The sequence below is a fragment of the Pygocentrus nattereri genome, chromosome 6 (assembly GCF_015220715.1).
Source record: "Pygocentrus nattereri isolate fPygNat1 chromosome 6, fPygNat1.pri, whole genome shotgun sequence".
NCBI classification, from domain to species: Eukaryota; Metazoa; Chordata; class Actinopteri; order Characiformes; family Serrasalmidae; genus Pygocentrus; species Pygocentrus nattereri.
In genome coordinates this window covers 29,775,634-29,793,111 of record NC_051216.1, presented here as the reverse complement: position 1 = coordinate 29,793,111, position 17,478 = coordinate 29,775,634, and the positions used below count along the sequence as shown (strand labels likewise).

General features: G+C 39.2%; 1 protein-coding gene across 2 annotated transcripts in view; it reads left to right on the top strand.

Annotated features, from left to right (window-relative positions):
* lrp1bb (low density lipoprotein receptor-related protein 1Bb) overlaps positions 1-17,478 on the top strand; it is a 412,476-nt gene that overhangs the window by 251,862 nt on the left and 143,136 nt on the right. For both annotated transcript variants that reach the window (XM_037539357.1, XM_037539356.1), the window contains 8 exons: positions 5-250; positions 1,680-1,877; positions 3,380-3,584; positions 6,035-6,199; positions 7,806-8,050; positions 12,505-12,636; positions 15,034-15,261; positions 15,899-16,073. In XM_037539357.1, the coding sequence (XP_037395254.1) occupies positions 5-250; positions 1,680-1,877; positions 3,380-3,584; positions 6,035-6,199; positions 7,806-8,050; positions 12,505-12,636; positions 15,034-15,261; positions 15,899-16,073 (1,594 nt within the window). The remainder of the gene's footprint in view (positions 1-4; positions 251-1,679; positions 1,878-3,379; positions 3,585-6,034; positions 6,200-7,805; positions 8,051-12,504; positions 12,637-15,033; positions 15,262-15,898; positions 16,074-17,478) is intronic.

Sequence of the window (17,478 nt, the reverse complement as noted above, 5' to 3'; positions counted from 1 at the left end):
CCAGACAAGTGCTTGCAGGGTAATGGAGGCTGCAGTCATCAGTGTACAGTGGTTCCCAGCAAAGGCGCAGTTTGCTCCTGCCCTGCTGGACTCCACTTGGGCTCAGACAACAAGACCTGTGAGGTGGTGGACTACTGCACCAGACACCTCAAGTGCAGTCAGACATGCGAGCAGTACAAGACCACCGTGAAATGCTCCTGTTACCCCGGCTGGAGACTGGGTCTAGATGGGGAGAGCTGCATTAGCACAGGTAAGTACGCAAGAGCTTAGGCCTTTTTACATTAAGATTTCTAATTGATCTAGAACCAAAAGGTTTTTACATTAACTTTTGTAATGGATCAAAATCAAGAAGTTTCTAAATGATCAAGCATGAAGTATTTAGCTAAACATTTCAAATAGAACAGTAACCTATATGTTTTATGTTAAATTTCCAGTTTATCTAGAGCATTTTTTTTAAGCTCAGCTCTTCTAATGGCTCACGATCACAAACTTTTAGATTAACATTCATAATGGATCAAGGATATTTTACATTACCACTTGTAACTGACCACAAACTTAGAACTTTCACATTTCCATTTGAGGAGGAACTTTTTAATGTTAACATTTCTAATGGATCAAGAATGCAAAAGTCTTTTTAAGAACTGTTATATTTTACATTGAAATTTCTAACGGACCTAGAGCCAAGAACAGAACCTTATTGTTTCTAATGGATCGAGAAGATTGAGAGACTAGACCTTTTCACTTTAACATTTCTAATCAATAACTTTTTGCATTACCACTTCTAGTGGACTGGCAGCTTAGCTTCTCAACATTTCCACTGAGGAACTCACATCTTTTCTACGTTTACATGTCTTGTTGAACAAGAGTTTAGAACTTTTTATATTAATGTTTATAGTTAAACAAGAACTTCAAACTTCTTATGTTACAATTTTTAATTGGTCAAGTTCCTAGATTTTTTGACAAATCATTTTAATGGCTTGTACATTGGCTGCATTTGGAGACACCCAGCGTTTCCATGCCCAATGCAAACATAAATATCATAAAATAATAAAATAAAATAGTTGATTCAGAGCACAGAAGCCTATTCATATTCTGAGCTCAAAGTATCACAAGCGTTACCACAACAGCACAAAAGCTCTTTTTTCTCATTGTGTAAATCTTCCAAAGTAGAACATTTTACCTAATAATCTCACTTGATATCAAGCTTGTTAATGAATTCTTAGCAAAGTTCCATGCATTCCAGGCTTTATGTGGCGGATGCGTTCACAGTGCAAAGCAATAAAAGGAGCAATAATCCAATGACAGCAGGATACACAATCAGGAGACTCCCAGTGAGAAGCTAATGTCTTTACAGCAGCATGCCTGCCAAACGCTTTTAAATTGTTTCAGGGAATCAAATTTGGGTCATTAGTCGGTAGATGACAATGAGCATCAGTGTGATATTCTGTGGGTTGAGGCTATGAAGCATATGGGTTGCAGAGCTGGCACCTATTTCAGAAGACTGCTGTATTTATTGCTCCCTTAGGATCATGTGTAACATTGCTATATCTGGGAAGATTGTTCATATGTGTAGGAGGAATAGTGAAGGGTTAATGGCCCTGCTCAAATCCAGTGGCTGTCTAATTGTGCTGTACAGGTGGATACTTTAACTGTCTGCTTGGCTCTTTCCATTGTGTCAGATCCCTTTGAAGCCTTCATTATCTTTTCCATCCGGCATGAGATCAGAAGGATAGACCTTCACAAGCGTGACTACAGTCTGCTCGTGCCTGGGCTGAGGAACACCATTGCTCTAGACTTCCACTTTAACCACAGCCTGCTCTACTGGACCGATGTGGTGGAGGACAAGATATACAGAGGGAAGCTTTCAGACACTGGAGGTACAGTTTTAGCCCCAAAGTCATAACAAACCTGTGTGTTCTAGGCTCATATATAGCATTTCAGAGCAAGAGAACTGATTGACATTTAGCCCTTTACATTGTATTCTCACTTAAAAATCAACTGTATTATTGTCATATCATTTAAATGTTATTACATTATTAGTTACTGAGGTATTGCTGCCATGCTATATTATTGAGTGTAATTACGCAGTCACATGATTAATTGTATAATTATTATTGTCATGCTATTCTATGGAACTTATTACATAATCGCATGATTAATTCAATAACATTACTTTGGTATACTATTAAATATAATTTGATTAATTATGTAAATATTACATTCATGCCATACTATTTAAAGGTAATGACACAATTACAGGATTAATTACATAGTTATTACTGTCATTCTATACTATTTAAATATTAGTGATATACAGTTTAAATGTAACTACACAAGAAATTAACATTGTCATGTACTGTTTAATGTAACAGCACATGATCAATTACATGTTGATAAAGTAGTTATATAATAAATTACATTCAATTTGTTCTTTTTTGACAGGTTGAAGATTACATTTCTAACTTTTTTCCCCATTGCTTCAATGTCAACAAATGACAAATACATAGCAGATGTGTAAAGGATGATTGTTTTCATTCCTCAAAAAAGACTGCATTCACAACAATAACATTTCCTTGAATTCAAAGCAGAATAAAGTATCACCTCGTCTTCTTACTAATTCAGAGGTAAAATTGTTTGGAAGTTTGGAAGTTCCAGCAGAATTTCCTCTCTTGTTTCAATCAGCTTCAAGTGAGAAATATTATTTTGTTATTGCTGGTGACAGTCATGATTTCTAAGGGTTAACTAGAACATGAAAGTCACAACTTGTTCCTGGATCCACAGTTCTACTGTGAGAGGCCTTATAAATGTAACCTCTGATCCCAGCTGCTGTTAGTCTGTGCTACAGAAATCAAATCTGATTCCTTCCCATTCTTATGACATTTTCTTTTGGAGAAATGTTCCAAGGCCTGACATGACAGAAATGGGACTGTTTTTAAGTGAATCACAGAATCTCTGAAGAAGCTGATAAATGCTGCTAGTTCTCTGGGTGACCGTTTAACGCTGTTCACTACTGCTGCATTTATCAAACTGAGCTGTCGTGTTCTCTCTGGCCTGCTTACTCTGTGTGCAGCCCCCGCTACAGCTATTGCATCCCCTTTGTTAGCATTTCATAAAGCCCTCCACTGCCGAAGATAATTGCAAACAGCTGGATTATAGACAGCCTGGGAAAGCCTTTAATGTTTAATAGAAAACCCAGGGAAAGCTTCCTTCCATCTGATGTCAGTGCACTCTCCTCTAGAGCTTGCTATTTTTTTCCATGCCATTTTGAGGAAATCAGCACACAGATGCAGACATTTAGAAGGTATAATTATCTGTTGTGATGAATTCTGCATACCATCCAGCTTATTTACCAGTGTTACTGATACTGGCATGGTTGCAGGTGTCACTGGGATTGAGGTGGTGGTCCAACATGGTTTGGCCACTCCAGAGGGACTGGCAGTGGATTGGATTGCAGGAAACCTTTACTGGATTGACAGCAACCTGGACCAGATTGAGGTGGCTAAGCTGAATGGAGAAATGAGGACCACCCTGATTGCAGGCGGAATGGAGCACCCTCGCGCCCTGGCCCTGGACCCAGGCCAAGGGTTAGTATTGCTCCAGAAAATGAGCCAAGTGCCCTTAATTCTTTGAGCAAATTGCAGCTTTAGCATTCAGCATTTGTTGTAAGCAGGGTAACAACAAACAACAAACTGCACTGATAACAACATCAGCAACAGAGTTAAGAGAGTAAACAGAGAAAGTTTTATACATTTTGTTTATCAGAAAGTGTTCTTAGTTGGACTTTTTTAATATGTAAGAAAGCACACTTCTGTGCTGTCTGGCATAAATTCCTAATGACATATCAAGGAAAACATGTGGTGCCTTGCTGCTTGTTTTGTTGTATTCTGTATTTTTTTTTTTTTTAATCTTTTCGCTCTTCAAGTTCTGTCTATTCTCTGCCCTGCTTCTGCTCCTCAGCCCCCTGTCTTTCAAGTCACCGTGTGGGGAGGAGGAAGCCTCAAGTATGACAACACGAGCTCAAAATAGTCACAGGCTGATCCCAGCAGCGTTTAGTGCTTAGAAAACGCTTGTTGGCATTGAAAACGAATGGAAAACAGTCTGGTGGCTTATGATGCCCATTTGAAGCAGTGGAAGTAATTTCTGCCAAGCGCCATGGGCAACACAGAGAGGACAAATGCAGTATCTCTGCTTGCAAGCTGCAGCTCATGTTGGCACTCAGCTGGGTGACATACTGTAAAGTAGCTCATTGGGTGCTGAAGTACTTCTTTGAAATAAAAATCTAAGATTAATTTTTCTGTTGAACAGTGTGGCACTTGTTAAGAAAAAAACAGATATCAGTTTGAAGAGAAAACCTTAAAATGGTTTAAGTGGAGACGACTTGCTTAGAAACAATCCCTGAGATGTAGCGATGTTTGCTTTAAAGCTCTTGGATGCCAAAATAGCACTGCCCTTGCCAGAATTCACTAACTTTATTGATTTAAAGCTATTTTTAATTCAATTTGACCATTAATGACGATGAGGTTGCTTGTTGGAGTATCTGTGATAAAAGAATAGTATTGAATCTTTAGAGGCTGGTACATTTGGCACTCTGTCAGTGAAAATAAAGGTGGAAGTTTGCTTATTTATGACAGAGTACAGGACATTACTCATGTGTTTCATTACTAAATCAGGTTGGTGGAAGTGCTTCCAACCGCACACTGACATTTACCCTGCAGTGCTGCAGAGGGTGTTATTTGTAGTAGCGAATTAGCGCCATGTGTCTGTTTTTCTGAGTCACTGTCAGACCAAGTTAAACAGTATTTGTGGATGTGGCCCTTTATACATTATTTACACACACAAGTACAGAGTATATATTCTGTTTATATACAGTACTGTGCAAAGGTCAGAGACTTTTTGCTTATTCAATTTCCAGTTAAACTGCCAATAAGTTCAGGTTATTCATTTTTCACCATCAGAAAATGTATAATATTTAATGTAGGATGTAAAATCTATCAGTGTTTAATTTATCCACACTTGTGCACCTACTGTCACTTCAACTCTACCATCCTTCCCATCTTAAAACCAGTCAGTTGCAGCTGTGCCCTCACAACAAAGGCTGCTCTCAAAAGTCACTGATATTATCTTCCCCTGCAAAGACACACTAACATTCACACAAGCATCTACCTAAACACACCTTAGCTGCCTTACATTTTTTTTCCTTATGTGAATCTAAAATGGATAAAGGAGATGTTTCTGAGATTAGATACAGTGTAACCCACTCACATAAAGTCAAATGAAAATAAGTGAAAAAGCAAGAGTTTCCAAAACTGGAGTTGAAAAAAGTAATTAAAGGATGTAGAAAAAATGGGAACAACAAGGCAAGACCTGGTAGTCCACCAAACTGTCTTCATCAGGTGAACAGTATATGAAGCTTTCATCTTTGAGAGAGAGGAGAAAATCAAGGTACAGTTTTGCTTCAGATGTGGAAAAATCCATAGGTGTTTCTGTCCATCCTTCCACTGTGAGAAGACCACTCACTTCTATGTGTCTGAAAGGAAGTGTAGCTGTTACTGCGAAAATTAAACAGACAAAAAAAAAAGCATGAGAACCCTGAAATAGTGGTCTAAACCACCATTTATTTAGGCCTACTCCCACAGCATTTCATCCTGTTCCCAACCAGCTCCCACAGAAAATCTGCGCTGTTTATCCCACTTCTGCCCACACCTTACAGGTTTGGTCCCATTCCTCTGCAGTCTCATAAAACTGGTTACCATCTGCGTTAGTACTGACTGAAAATAATTGCCACATGTCAGACATACTTTCAGCAGGCTATATTGTCGTTTATTCACATTTCTTAATAATACTTTCCACATCTGTGCCTGTCTGACTGAAAGCTCTGCCGTTTGTAGTTTAGAATTTCTGTTTAGAATTAGTTTTTTTTTTTTTTTTATATAAATTAAGAGAAGGTCTCTTTTGCACAGTACTCAGTACACATGTACTCGGTTACAACAACTGTAATTCTAACTCTCTCAAATTTTTGTTATGTTGTTTGTAGAATTCTTTTCTGGACAGATTGGGATGCCAGTTTTCCAAGGATTGAGGCAGCATCGATGAGTGGAGGTGGAAGACATGTAGTCTTTAAGGACATGGAGATAGGAGCCTGGCCAAATGGACTCACGCTGGACCATCTGGAGAGGCGCATAATATGGACAGATGCTCGGTAGGCGAGGAATACATCATCGCTGTCATAAGAAATCCCTTTTTTTTTTTTTTTTTTTTGGTTTTTACCTTTGAAAGTGGAAGATACCCTTTACACAGTGTAAACATTTCATGATAAATAGGTCAATAACAAGTTTGTAAAGAAGAAGAATTGAGTATTAAGATGTGAAGGCTTTCTTCTCTTACAAAGTCATTTTGTATATATTATATATGTATACCATATGGCAATAAGTATGTGGACACCCCTCCTAATTATCGAGTTCAGGTGTTTAACACATTAATTGCTAACAGGTGTACAAAATCAAGCGCATAGCTGTGCAGTCTCCATAGACAAACACTGGCATGATAATGAGTCATACCGAAGATCTCTGCACTGACACTGCACTGTTATAGTATTTCACCTTTTCCACAATACAGTTCATGGAGTTTCTGCTAGATCTGCCCCAGTCAACTGTAAGTGCTATCATTGTGAAATGGAAGTCTCTGGGAGTAACAACATCTTAGCCACAAAGTACAGGGTTGCCAAATGCTGAAGCACAGGAAAATCACTCCCCCTGGAAGGAACATCAGCTCATTGCAGAGGTGTATAACACAACACCACTAGACTCTGGAGCAGTGGAAACATGTTCTCTGATGGGAAGTATCATGCTTCACTATCTGATAGTGTAATAGAGTTTGGAAGGTGCCAGAAGAATATTACCTCTCCGAATGCATAGTGCCAATATTATAGTTTGGTGGAGGAGGGATAATGGTCTGGGGCTGTTTTTGCGGAATGAGGCTAGGCCCCCTAGTTCTAGAGAAAGGTAAATGCTACAGATAATCATAATTTCAGATAATTTTATGCTTTGTTTCGACAGCATGACTGTGTCTCTGTGTACAAAGCATGGACCAGAAAGCCATGGTTTGATGAGTTTGGTGTGGGGGGATCTCCAATGGCTGTATGGAACACTGACCTCAACCCCACTGGCCACCTTTGGGATTAATTTAAACTTTGATTGTGACCCAGTGCTTGACCACACAGATGCTCTTTTGAGTGAATGGGCACAAATTCCCGCAGACGCACTCCAACGTCTCATGAAAAGCCTTCCTAGAAAAGTGGAGGCTGTTATAGCTTCAGTGGGTGGCCAACTCCATGTTCAATGACCATGGTTTTGATACAGAATGTCCAACCAGCTGATATAGGTGTAATTGTCAGCTGTCCACATATTTCTTGGCCATATAATGCATATATTCACCTCTGTAAATGTATAAATTGGTGATATATAATATTGGAAATGCAGCTATATCTTATTTATACTCTCAAAAGCTGTTCTGGGGAAAAGAACTAACCAAAACAAACAACAAACATAAAACAAAATATTTTAAGAACTTAAATAGAGATGCTTGTCAAACCTCATGACACCCCCACCACATTGTAAAGAAAAATGAGATCTAGTCCAACTTTCATCTGTCTTTCAGTGAAGTCACTTGTCTGACAACTGTAGGAGAGCTTGTAGTGGAAGTCCCTCAGGACATCTATCAGCAGTATCACACCTTGTAAACAGTGGCAGTACCAAAGTGGTGTGGGCAAGAGAGGGCCTCACACAATGTTTTTGTGTCTCCAACAGCTCGGACGCTATCTACTCAGCCCTGTATGATGGCTCAGGAGTCATTGAGATCCTAAGAGGCCATGAGTACCTCTCGCATCCTTTCGCCGTCTCTCTCTTCGGAGGAAGTGTGTACTGGACTGACTGGAGGACCAATACACTGGCTAGGGCCAATAAATGGACAGGACGTAACGTAACCGTCATCCAGAAGACAAGTGCTCAGCCTTTTGGCCTGCAGATTTACCATCCCAGCAGGCAGCCTCAGGGTAAGTATTTCTATTCTATTTTAATGCGCTGACAGTGCTGTGGTGGTTTGCTTTTGTATTACTGTGTTACTGAAATACTATATCAGACTGAAGATGCAGCAGCTTTGCTTTCCCTTTCTACATGTGTGAAACAGATGTGAGCGTTTATTTATTTTTTTTAAGTCAGCAATTTCATTATATTATTCTGCCAAAGTTTTGAGAAACTTTTAAGTTTTGCGGATTGCTATTCCTAGCCTTTCAGCTCACTCTGCCCAAAGCCCACACCGGATCTGAGAAGCCAGGCAAGGCTGAATAAACCACAGTCAAGCTTCTCTCACAAATTCCATGACTGGTTAACATGCTGTGCTGCAGGTTATGGTGGAAATAATATGATCCACCCTGGTTCAGGTAGTGCTGAGGGAGATGTAGAGTGAATTAGTTCAGTGCCTCCACTATGGGGTGAGGATATATTTGAGCTGATTTCCTGCTGTTCCTTCATTTCTCTTGCCAATCAGAGATAGGCTTCAATGAGGGTGGTTGAATAATTGAAAAAAGTGGCCATGCAGAGAACAAGCCAGCCTAATGCGGACTCTGGATGTGTTCCTCTGCTCTTCCTAAATTAATTTTAATTGTGTCATGGTACTGTGTCAAGCAGGTTTTTTTTTCCCTTTACTTTCCTTACTAGGCAGTAAGGACAGCCTCAATTTATCTTCACAATGCACACCGTGCCCTCAGTGACTTCATCCACTTCAGAATAAAGCAGCATAATGAATATAGGAAAGAGCTAGCAGTAATGAGCTGCTATCTAAGCTTCATACACTGGAAAAATAGTTGGTAATTGGACAAAGTAGATAACTTTCATCAACAATAAGCACACGGCAAAATGCAAAACAGATTACTTTACCTGTTCACATAAATTTGTGTCGTACTGACACACTAAAGATGCCAAATCCTACGTTTGTCTTGTATTTTTCACCTGAAATCCGCTTATGATGTTTTGCTATGTATATCAAACCAGCCGTGATAAATTGTTATGTGATTAATTTTCCAGTATCTCTTTATCCCTTAGAATAAAACAGGCTGTTTTTGTTGCTATGCCTTTAAGGCTGATATACATATGTAAATTGGCTTCCTTGTAATATATATCATTTAAAAAAACAGTCAGGGCTGGACTTACAACTTCTGTATAAATAGGATGCAGACTGACTTGGCAGACACATAATGTGTTACAGCAATAACGGATTTATAACAGGCTGCTTTTGCATCCTGAAGGCCAATATCCTACATTTTTCTTTTATTTTATATATATTTCCCAGGAGTCAACGAATAATGTTATGTGAGTGTAATCCATTTGTACATGGGTTGTAATTCAACCTCCCTTTATGACTTGTTATGACTTTGACTTTAAAATTGTTATTTGTAAATGTCTTCTGTTCTGATTAGCTGAATCATTCAAAAAGCAGTCCAGGCTAAAACTCTCTTTATAACTTCATTGTGAATGGCTGGAGTTAAACTGCTGCGAGCTGACATGGCAGATGTGTTAATGTGTTGTTGTCACAACGTTCAGTGAAGTCAAATCATGTTTGTGCAGCTTAAAAGTCCTACATTTTTTCTATTTCGTTTACTTCCCTGAGGCCCACTAAGATATTGTGTGGGTTTATGTACCAAAAGCAGTTGTAAATCACTTTTTCCTGGCCGTTTCCCAACCTCTCTTTAGCTCTTAGAATTAAACAGGCTCCATGTCACTGTGCCTTTAAGACATATTTAAATTACATATGCTCTAAATAGCTGCCACGTATTGTGCTTTGTTCAACAAGCAGTCCAAGCTAAAACACTACTTGTAGCTTCAGCGTGAATGAGTATTTGTTTTTATGACATCCCAAAAAACCAACAAAATCAATACGTTTTTGCATTCACTTGAATGAGTGAATGGCACATTTAGAAAAGTTCTTACATACTACATCAAAGTCTTTTGTTTAAAAAGATGTGAGAAAAAATGCAGAACAATCCTTTTTTCATGATATTTGGCCTTTAATTTCCATATATGAACTGAAGAGGGAACATGTTTCCCACGATATGGGTCCTTCAGAGATAATACATTCTTTCCACTATGACAAATGTAATGGTAACAAAGATGTAGTAAGATCAATATCTGCTGTTTAGAGAATGTTTGTGGCCAATTTTAAAGTGTGCCAGGTGTCCAGCTTTCCATAAATGGAAAATGGAATGCCTCCATGAATGTTCGTCAGCTGAAGTAATCTCATTTGCATCAATTCCACCCGCCCCAGACAGCGGATGCTGCCAACACGCACAAGCTCAGTTCAGATCCTTTGCCACTGTATCAGCAGTCGGGTGACTGTTTTACCCCGATAAGTGTCAACAAATTGTGCTGCGTTGCTGAGGAAGCCAATAAGTATGGCTAATCCAATCTTAAAGAGCCCGCCGGGAAAGGCTAGCTATCACTGCTGTCCAAAATCCTGGTGCTGGCCGCTAACAGGCCAGGGAAATTGTGTTTGTGTTGAGTCCTGCTGCGCTGGCAGGGGAGAGGCAAACCTCTGGAGGGCAGTGGGAGGTGGGGGTGAGATGGGGGAATGCTCACCAGGCTAATGGGGCCAGACTGCAGGCATCAACAGGCGGGTTGTAAATACATTATGTGTGGTGTAAGGACTGAGGGCAGGGTTTAGGAACTCTGGCATGAGCTTGGAGAGAAGGTGGGGGGGTGCCAATTCTCCATGATAGATGGAGCATGTCCCACCATCTCTATTGTTCAAAGCACTTCCACCCTTGTTCATAACTGGCCAGAATCCCATTTCAGAATACTAGTGTGGTTGGCTGGTACTGTATAAATCTAGGTTCAGCTGAGGCAAAGCGAGCAAAAATATCTTCATCCTGCATCTCGCTTATACTGCTAATAAGTGCCAGCTCAGACTGATGAAGTGTGTCATCAGTTCTTAAGCCCATTTCTGTTAAGAATGAGGCAACATATCCAAATGTTGCCTTCCTTGCATAGCTTAAGTGCACTGCCTATATTTATCCAGAACCCCCCCCCAACTGTCAGATCCCCTCCCCCAAGACCAAAAGAATGTATAATTAATTCACTGGGTATGCTAGTCAATGCTAGCCTATGATTTAGTCACTTGATATTATTTGTTATTCTCACTTATGGTAAGTAATTGCAAAAATATTCCAACTGCATGTATAAAAAAGATGAGCATTGGAAGAAAATAATGGGCCCATTTTCAAAGCCCCTTTGGAGCAATTATTTGCACGATGCAAGCGGTTCTGGAGTTAATTATGTCTTGTACTGCAGCTCTGGGTTCAAGGAAGGGTTAAAGCTTCTTGATCCGGGAGCCGCGCTCCCGTGTTTACGATGCAGAAATGTCATCGTTCTCGGTTATTTCTGCAAGACAGTACGTGATGCTTAGCTGTAAACAACGATCCCTTCCTAAAATAAAAGGCTGAAGAATCATATCACGTCAGAGCAAATCCGATTAGCAGGCCATTTTCAAAGAATACCAGCCAAGTCTTGAACTCTTCAAGCTCGGCTATGACATATAAGAGGCTTGTAGGACGATTCCAGAGTTCAAATACATCTTAAAAAAAAAGGGTTTTTTTTCATGTTATGAATGCTATTTTCGAGATGCTTGCTTTTAGAGCAAGTCATGCTTTGCCTCAGTGTAGTTAGCTTGTGTAAATATTACAGTTGGTATTGCCAGCAGAAATCTCCCTTATTAAGATCTCGTTGTTCCTAGCACATAACTGCTTCCATTTCAACAGCTCCCTGGTGTTTCTCCAATAGTGCTGACAAAGAGAGCTTTGCTGTCAAAAATGAAAAGAGGTAGCAAGCTAATTTACTATTCTCCAGTGACCTCTTAGCCATTATCATATGATCTGCCTGATCAGCAACAGTCCCTGATGAAGTATAGCAGAAATAGGCCAGGCTTTCACGAAACTCGAGATACAGATATGCTGGCGGTGTTTGAGGAAGGCTAAAGTGAGAAGGCTGCCCAGTGAGGTTAGGAGAATATGGGTGGTTCATAGGGATAAAGTAGTGAGGTGGCTTTGTGCAAAGAACATAAAAGTGTAAGCACTTTTTCTCTTTCAGTGCCGCTCTGGCCTTTGAGGTTTCGGATGATGTCCTTTTCTCTCCATCAGAATTAAAGCTCTTTTATTTTTGCTTTATATCAATTTCTGATGATATTGCTCTAAAATGTGGGCCAGCATTTGGGCTCCTGCAGTTTTTTTTTTTTTTACTGTAACTGCTTTAAAAAGTGGTTTGATTGCCTGCTTGTGGCTGTCTGTGATGGTAAGCTTTGAGCACAATTTGTTCAATTGATGTCAGCAAAGGTTAGTACAGATTCCTTTAAAGATGGCTGCGTTCTTGAACCGGGAGCCATTAGACATGGTATTGATTGCTCTCCTTGATGTGTTTTCTTTTTCGGCGGTCTGAATGCATGTCACCACTGGTTTTCCAGCTTCAAACCCATGTGAGGGGAACGGAGGGAGAGGTCCCTGCTCACATCTGTGCCTCATCGATTATAATCGCACCGCATCTTGTGCTTGTCCCCACCTCATGAAGATCTCCCCCAGCAACCGCTCCTGTGTGGGTGAGTGAAGCCCCCTGTAACCTACTGCAGCGCACTAGAGCTCAGACGTCACACGATATAGTAACACAAGTAGGGATGGGATGGCATGAAGATTTCCTGTTATGATATGATATGATACTCAAAATAGTAATCAACTGCTATTTACTTCTCTCCAAAGGTAAAACCACTTACCGGTCATGATCTCTCATTACTTACTTCTATGTTACTCTTTGAAACTCTCTATAACATCTGTACCAGCTGGAAAATAACAGAAAACCCAAATGTCCTTTTCAGCTATTTATTTACCAAGAACTAGCCAATTACAGTAAACATCATTTTAAAAGAAGCCCCTTCACCATCTCTGAGTTTGAACAAGACATATCCAGTTATGCTGATTGAAGGTGTGAACAGTTGATGTTTGAAAACCAATTTGGAAACCCAGAAACTAGTGAGTAAAAACAGCTGTCTCAGAATAAAATCTTAAACATGTAAAATTTAGAAATGTTTATCCCTCATTTTCGTTTTGACAGACTTTCACTCAGACATGAGTTTATTGTGCTCATATTTACAATCAGAGTCCTGCAGTCAACTGTCACATATAGCACATGCCTGTGCAAATGATGTGTAAACATAATCTACATTTATATTTGTTTTAAATGCATTGTGTGTGATCAGTTTTGTTCTCTCAGAGACATATGAGGGACACTAGTAACGACGTTCTTGTTACGTCACTCACTGTAATGTCATTGCAATCATTTAAACAGTAATGTTTAAGGCTACTTTGTTACAGGAAAACATATTTACATTACCATAACATGTTACTTTGTACCTTAATACACCCAAGCCTGGATGTCGGTGACCAGAGTTATCAGTTTACTGAATATTAACAATATTAAAGTAATGGTACATGTCTAAAATAACTAATATATACTGCAATCATTTCAGTACAGGGGATATATTGCTATACTTTTTGGACTTCTCATATAGAGTTGTCAGAAATATTCAAGTTTGAAACAGTATGATTGTTTTTTACGGAGCCCTGCTGGTGACATCCCATATGTATATTTAATAGTGCACGGCCATGCTATATTAACATGTGGGAACAAGTTCCTAATGCATGGCCACAACTTATTAAAGTGTAGGAACAAGTTAATTAAGTCATGGCAATGACCTGGTAAGGCATGGGAACTTATCATGACTTATTAAGCTGTCTTCAAGACTTAATTATCTCATTCTCATGGCTTACTATGGTATGGTCTTGCATTAGGATCCCATCCCCATGCCTTAAATATCTTGTTCCCACACCTTACTAAATCAGTTTAATGTATATGGGATGGCACCAGCAGGGCTGCATAGTTTTTGGGTTTTTGCAAGATGGTACATTTTTAAAACTCTTATACATTAAAACTGCATTAGTGAGTTGAACACATTGTGATATCTTTACATCAGCAAGATTATTATTATTTTATTTTTCATTATTTCACCACTGAATGGTGGAGGTGGCAGTCGAGTAGTTTTTCGGGGTCACCTTGATCCAACCTTGGCCTAATTTACACCTGGTTATTTCAGGTCCAAAAGTTGGAGAACCCTGTTCATCTACTTTTTGTTCTGTTTTTAAGAGTATTAATAGGGGATTTGCTCCTTGGTGCTGTAGTAGAGGCTTTGATTGTATTCAGCCTCAAGAGCATTAATGAGGTCAAGTACTGTCAGGTGACGCTGGATGATTAGTTCAAATACCATGCCAGCTCATCCCAGAAGCTATTGGACGGAGCTTTATCACTCCAGAGAATGCAGTTCCACTCCTCCACAGCCAGTGTTTCCATGGTGACCTTAGGCTCATGTGCAGTGCCTTTCTAGGATTATACAAGCTATATTCTGAGTTCAGTAGCTAGCTAGCAAGATGTTTAGCTTAAGTAAAGCACCAGTTTGGTTCATCTTGTCTTTGTCTTATTGTTATTCACCCGGTCCATGACTGCAATGAATGCTCATTCTAATTAGTCTAAACAACTGTATTCTTGTAAACATCAACTTCAGAAGTTCTTCTTCCAAGTTTAAGGATGTAAACAATGGCAGGCAAAATTGCAGTTTTCAAGATGACAGCTAGCTTCTGCAAAGAACAGGAAAGACTAGAACAAAAGCCCTACATAGCAATCAGATTTAAATCTGACTGTAACCCAAGACTACTAAGTCTAAATGCATGTGATTAATACCTTATCTGGAAACAATCTTGATACAAGTTGCATGAAATTACCAGGTGTATACAGGGTCTCAGTGTCCAGCAGCCTTCTGTCTCTGTCTAATAATAGTTGACTGTATAATAATAATAATAATAATTCACTTCTGTTCATTTTTGTGCCTTATGCAATGAGCTTTTACTTTTCAGAGCACACATTGATACATTTTTTGACTTTTCCTTAGCATTGAAGAGATTTTTGCTGTACGTGAGGCGGTCAGAGATACGAGGTGTGGATATTGATAACCCCTACATGAACATCATGACCGCTTTGACTGTCCCCGACATTGATGATGTCACAGTGGTGGATTATGATGCTCTGGAGGAACGGATTTACTGGGCAGATGTGAAGACTCAAACAATAAAGAGGGCTTTCATTAACGGAACAACCCTTGAGACAGTTATTTCCGGAGGTAAGTCAGTGTTTTCAGCTGAAGGCCAAGCAGCACTTTCTGCGTTCAGTAAGCTTGATTGTAGGTTCAAAGCAATAAGCATCAAATGTATGTTGTTTTGTTTGTTATGCCTTTTTCATTTACATGTTTTATTGTAAATTGTACTTTTTGTTCCCTGCTGCCAGATTCTAGGCTTCAGGTTAGAAATATAGTCCTTGGTGTTTCTTTTTAGAGACTCCTAGTTTCAGATTGGCTTGCTGTTACAGGAAAATGATTTATTGTAGTGGGACCAGATCAAATAAATTTCAAAAGGGAGGCTCTACCTTATTTGATGGGGGATTTTGGAAGGTTTTGTCAGGTTTGTTGTTCTCCAAACTGCATTAGCAGCAAAATACAAGTGAGCACATCTCTTCTGGACTTTGCAGAAGTGTTCTTTTTCATCACCTGTCTATCCACCATGACTTATTTAGTAATATGTGCAGCTAGCATGCATTAGGAAACCATCAAGTTAATTCTGCTGTGTGCAGAACAGCAGGTGTAGTGATAAACACGTTCCCATAAGGCCCGTAAGGATCTCTCCTAGAAGCACTTTGCGTTTACCTGCTATCTTTAGACTAATGTTGATGACATTATTAAGTGCTTTCTCTGGCATTTGCAGATATTCAGAATTGCCGTGGTCTCACATTAGACTGGCTCTCGAGGAATATGTACTGGCTGAGTTCCGAGAATGAAGAGACGCAGATCAATGTTGCTCGACTAGATGGATCCCTTAAAACCTCAGTCATCCATGGGATTGATAAGCCAAAGTGTCTGGCAGTACATCCAGCCAAAGGGTAAGTAGTTCAAATTGTGCTTTGATTTTAAGATGTCCAGCAGGAGAAATATGCTGTAATGTGCAGTGACCTTTGGGATTTGTTTGCTGACTTGACACAGGAGGAATGTTTACAAGAACATCTAAGACGAAGCCAGAAATGTAGTATTAATACACTGGGATCATGATTTTTTCCCCACTTGTATGAAAAAAAGTGATAAACTAGCAGTTGAAAAATATAAAAGGTTTATATTAGAAGCTATAACTGACGCACCAAAGCTTTAATTGGACCTTAAATCTGTCCAAGTTCAGAACTGACCAACAAGATTCTGCCCTAAACTGGCCCAGACTGGCTCATCACCACACAAATTCCCCAATAGAACCTCACTTTTTAAACCATAGCATCAGCAGTCCAAAATTAAAACACATTTAAAACACATTTTAAAGCAGTGAGCTTTCCATACTGTTCTGTTCTCACTCTGTGATACAGGACCCGTTTAACCCCAAAGCACTTTCTGTACATATAACATATTACATGTAAAATAAAAATATGTTTACGCTTTATTTTTTTAGCATATGAATATAAACATCCTTTTGGTAGAACTAAACTCGATTCCATGCACTTTCTTTTTAGCTTGCATCTTTTTTTCCTCACAAGCATGAGCCTCATAGATCTCAGTCCTAAATACAATCTGAGTGGGTGACACCAGCATGCCAGATTAAAAACTGTTTGAAGTATTAAAAGTAGAGGGGGAAATAAAGTAAGGATGAAAATTAAAGCAGAAGAAATACATGGTAAAACCCGTGAAAAATGGGAGGTGGGCTGTGAGAACTTGAACGTGAAAATGTAACCCAATTTGAGCCCAGTCAAATGCAAAAGTTTGGGCACCCCTGGTCAGATTACGTTTTTGTTGTTTTTCTATCATTTACAGAGAACACACTTGTAATGCATAATTGCTGTTTATTTGCTAATTGTAACATTTTAAGGAAAAATGGTTTCACTTAATTTGGATAGTCCACTATAGTCCCCTATAGATTATTTACAGATGTTCTTGTGGGGTTAGGGTTAGCATTTGGATCAGGGTGAGGGTTGGGCTTTGGTTTTGGGTTGAAGTTAAGGTTAGGCTCATGATTAGAGCCAGGTTTAGATATTAAGTTGAATGTAACTTGAAAGTAAGTGAAGTATTTACAAAGCATCTAAACTGGACAACCCAATTAGAGTGTTACCAAAATAAAATAAAACATAAAATGTGGCTGGTGCAAAGGTTAATGCACATATTATATTGCATGTTTTATTATTCTCTAATGTATTAAACTCAGCAGGTAATAGAAGTTTTGCACTTAAATTTCCAGCAAAAGACCATGTTTAAGTGTGTTCTATGTAGAGGATGTTAACTTACTTTCACTGAAAAAATTAACAAAACATC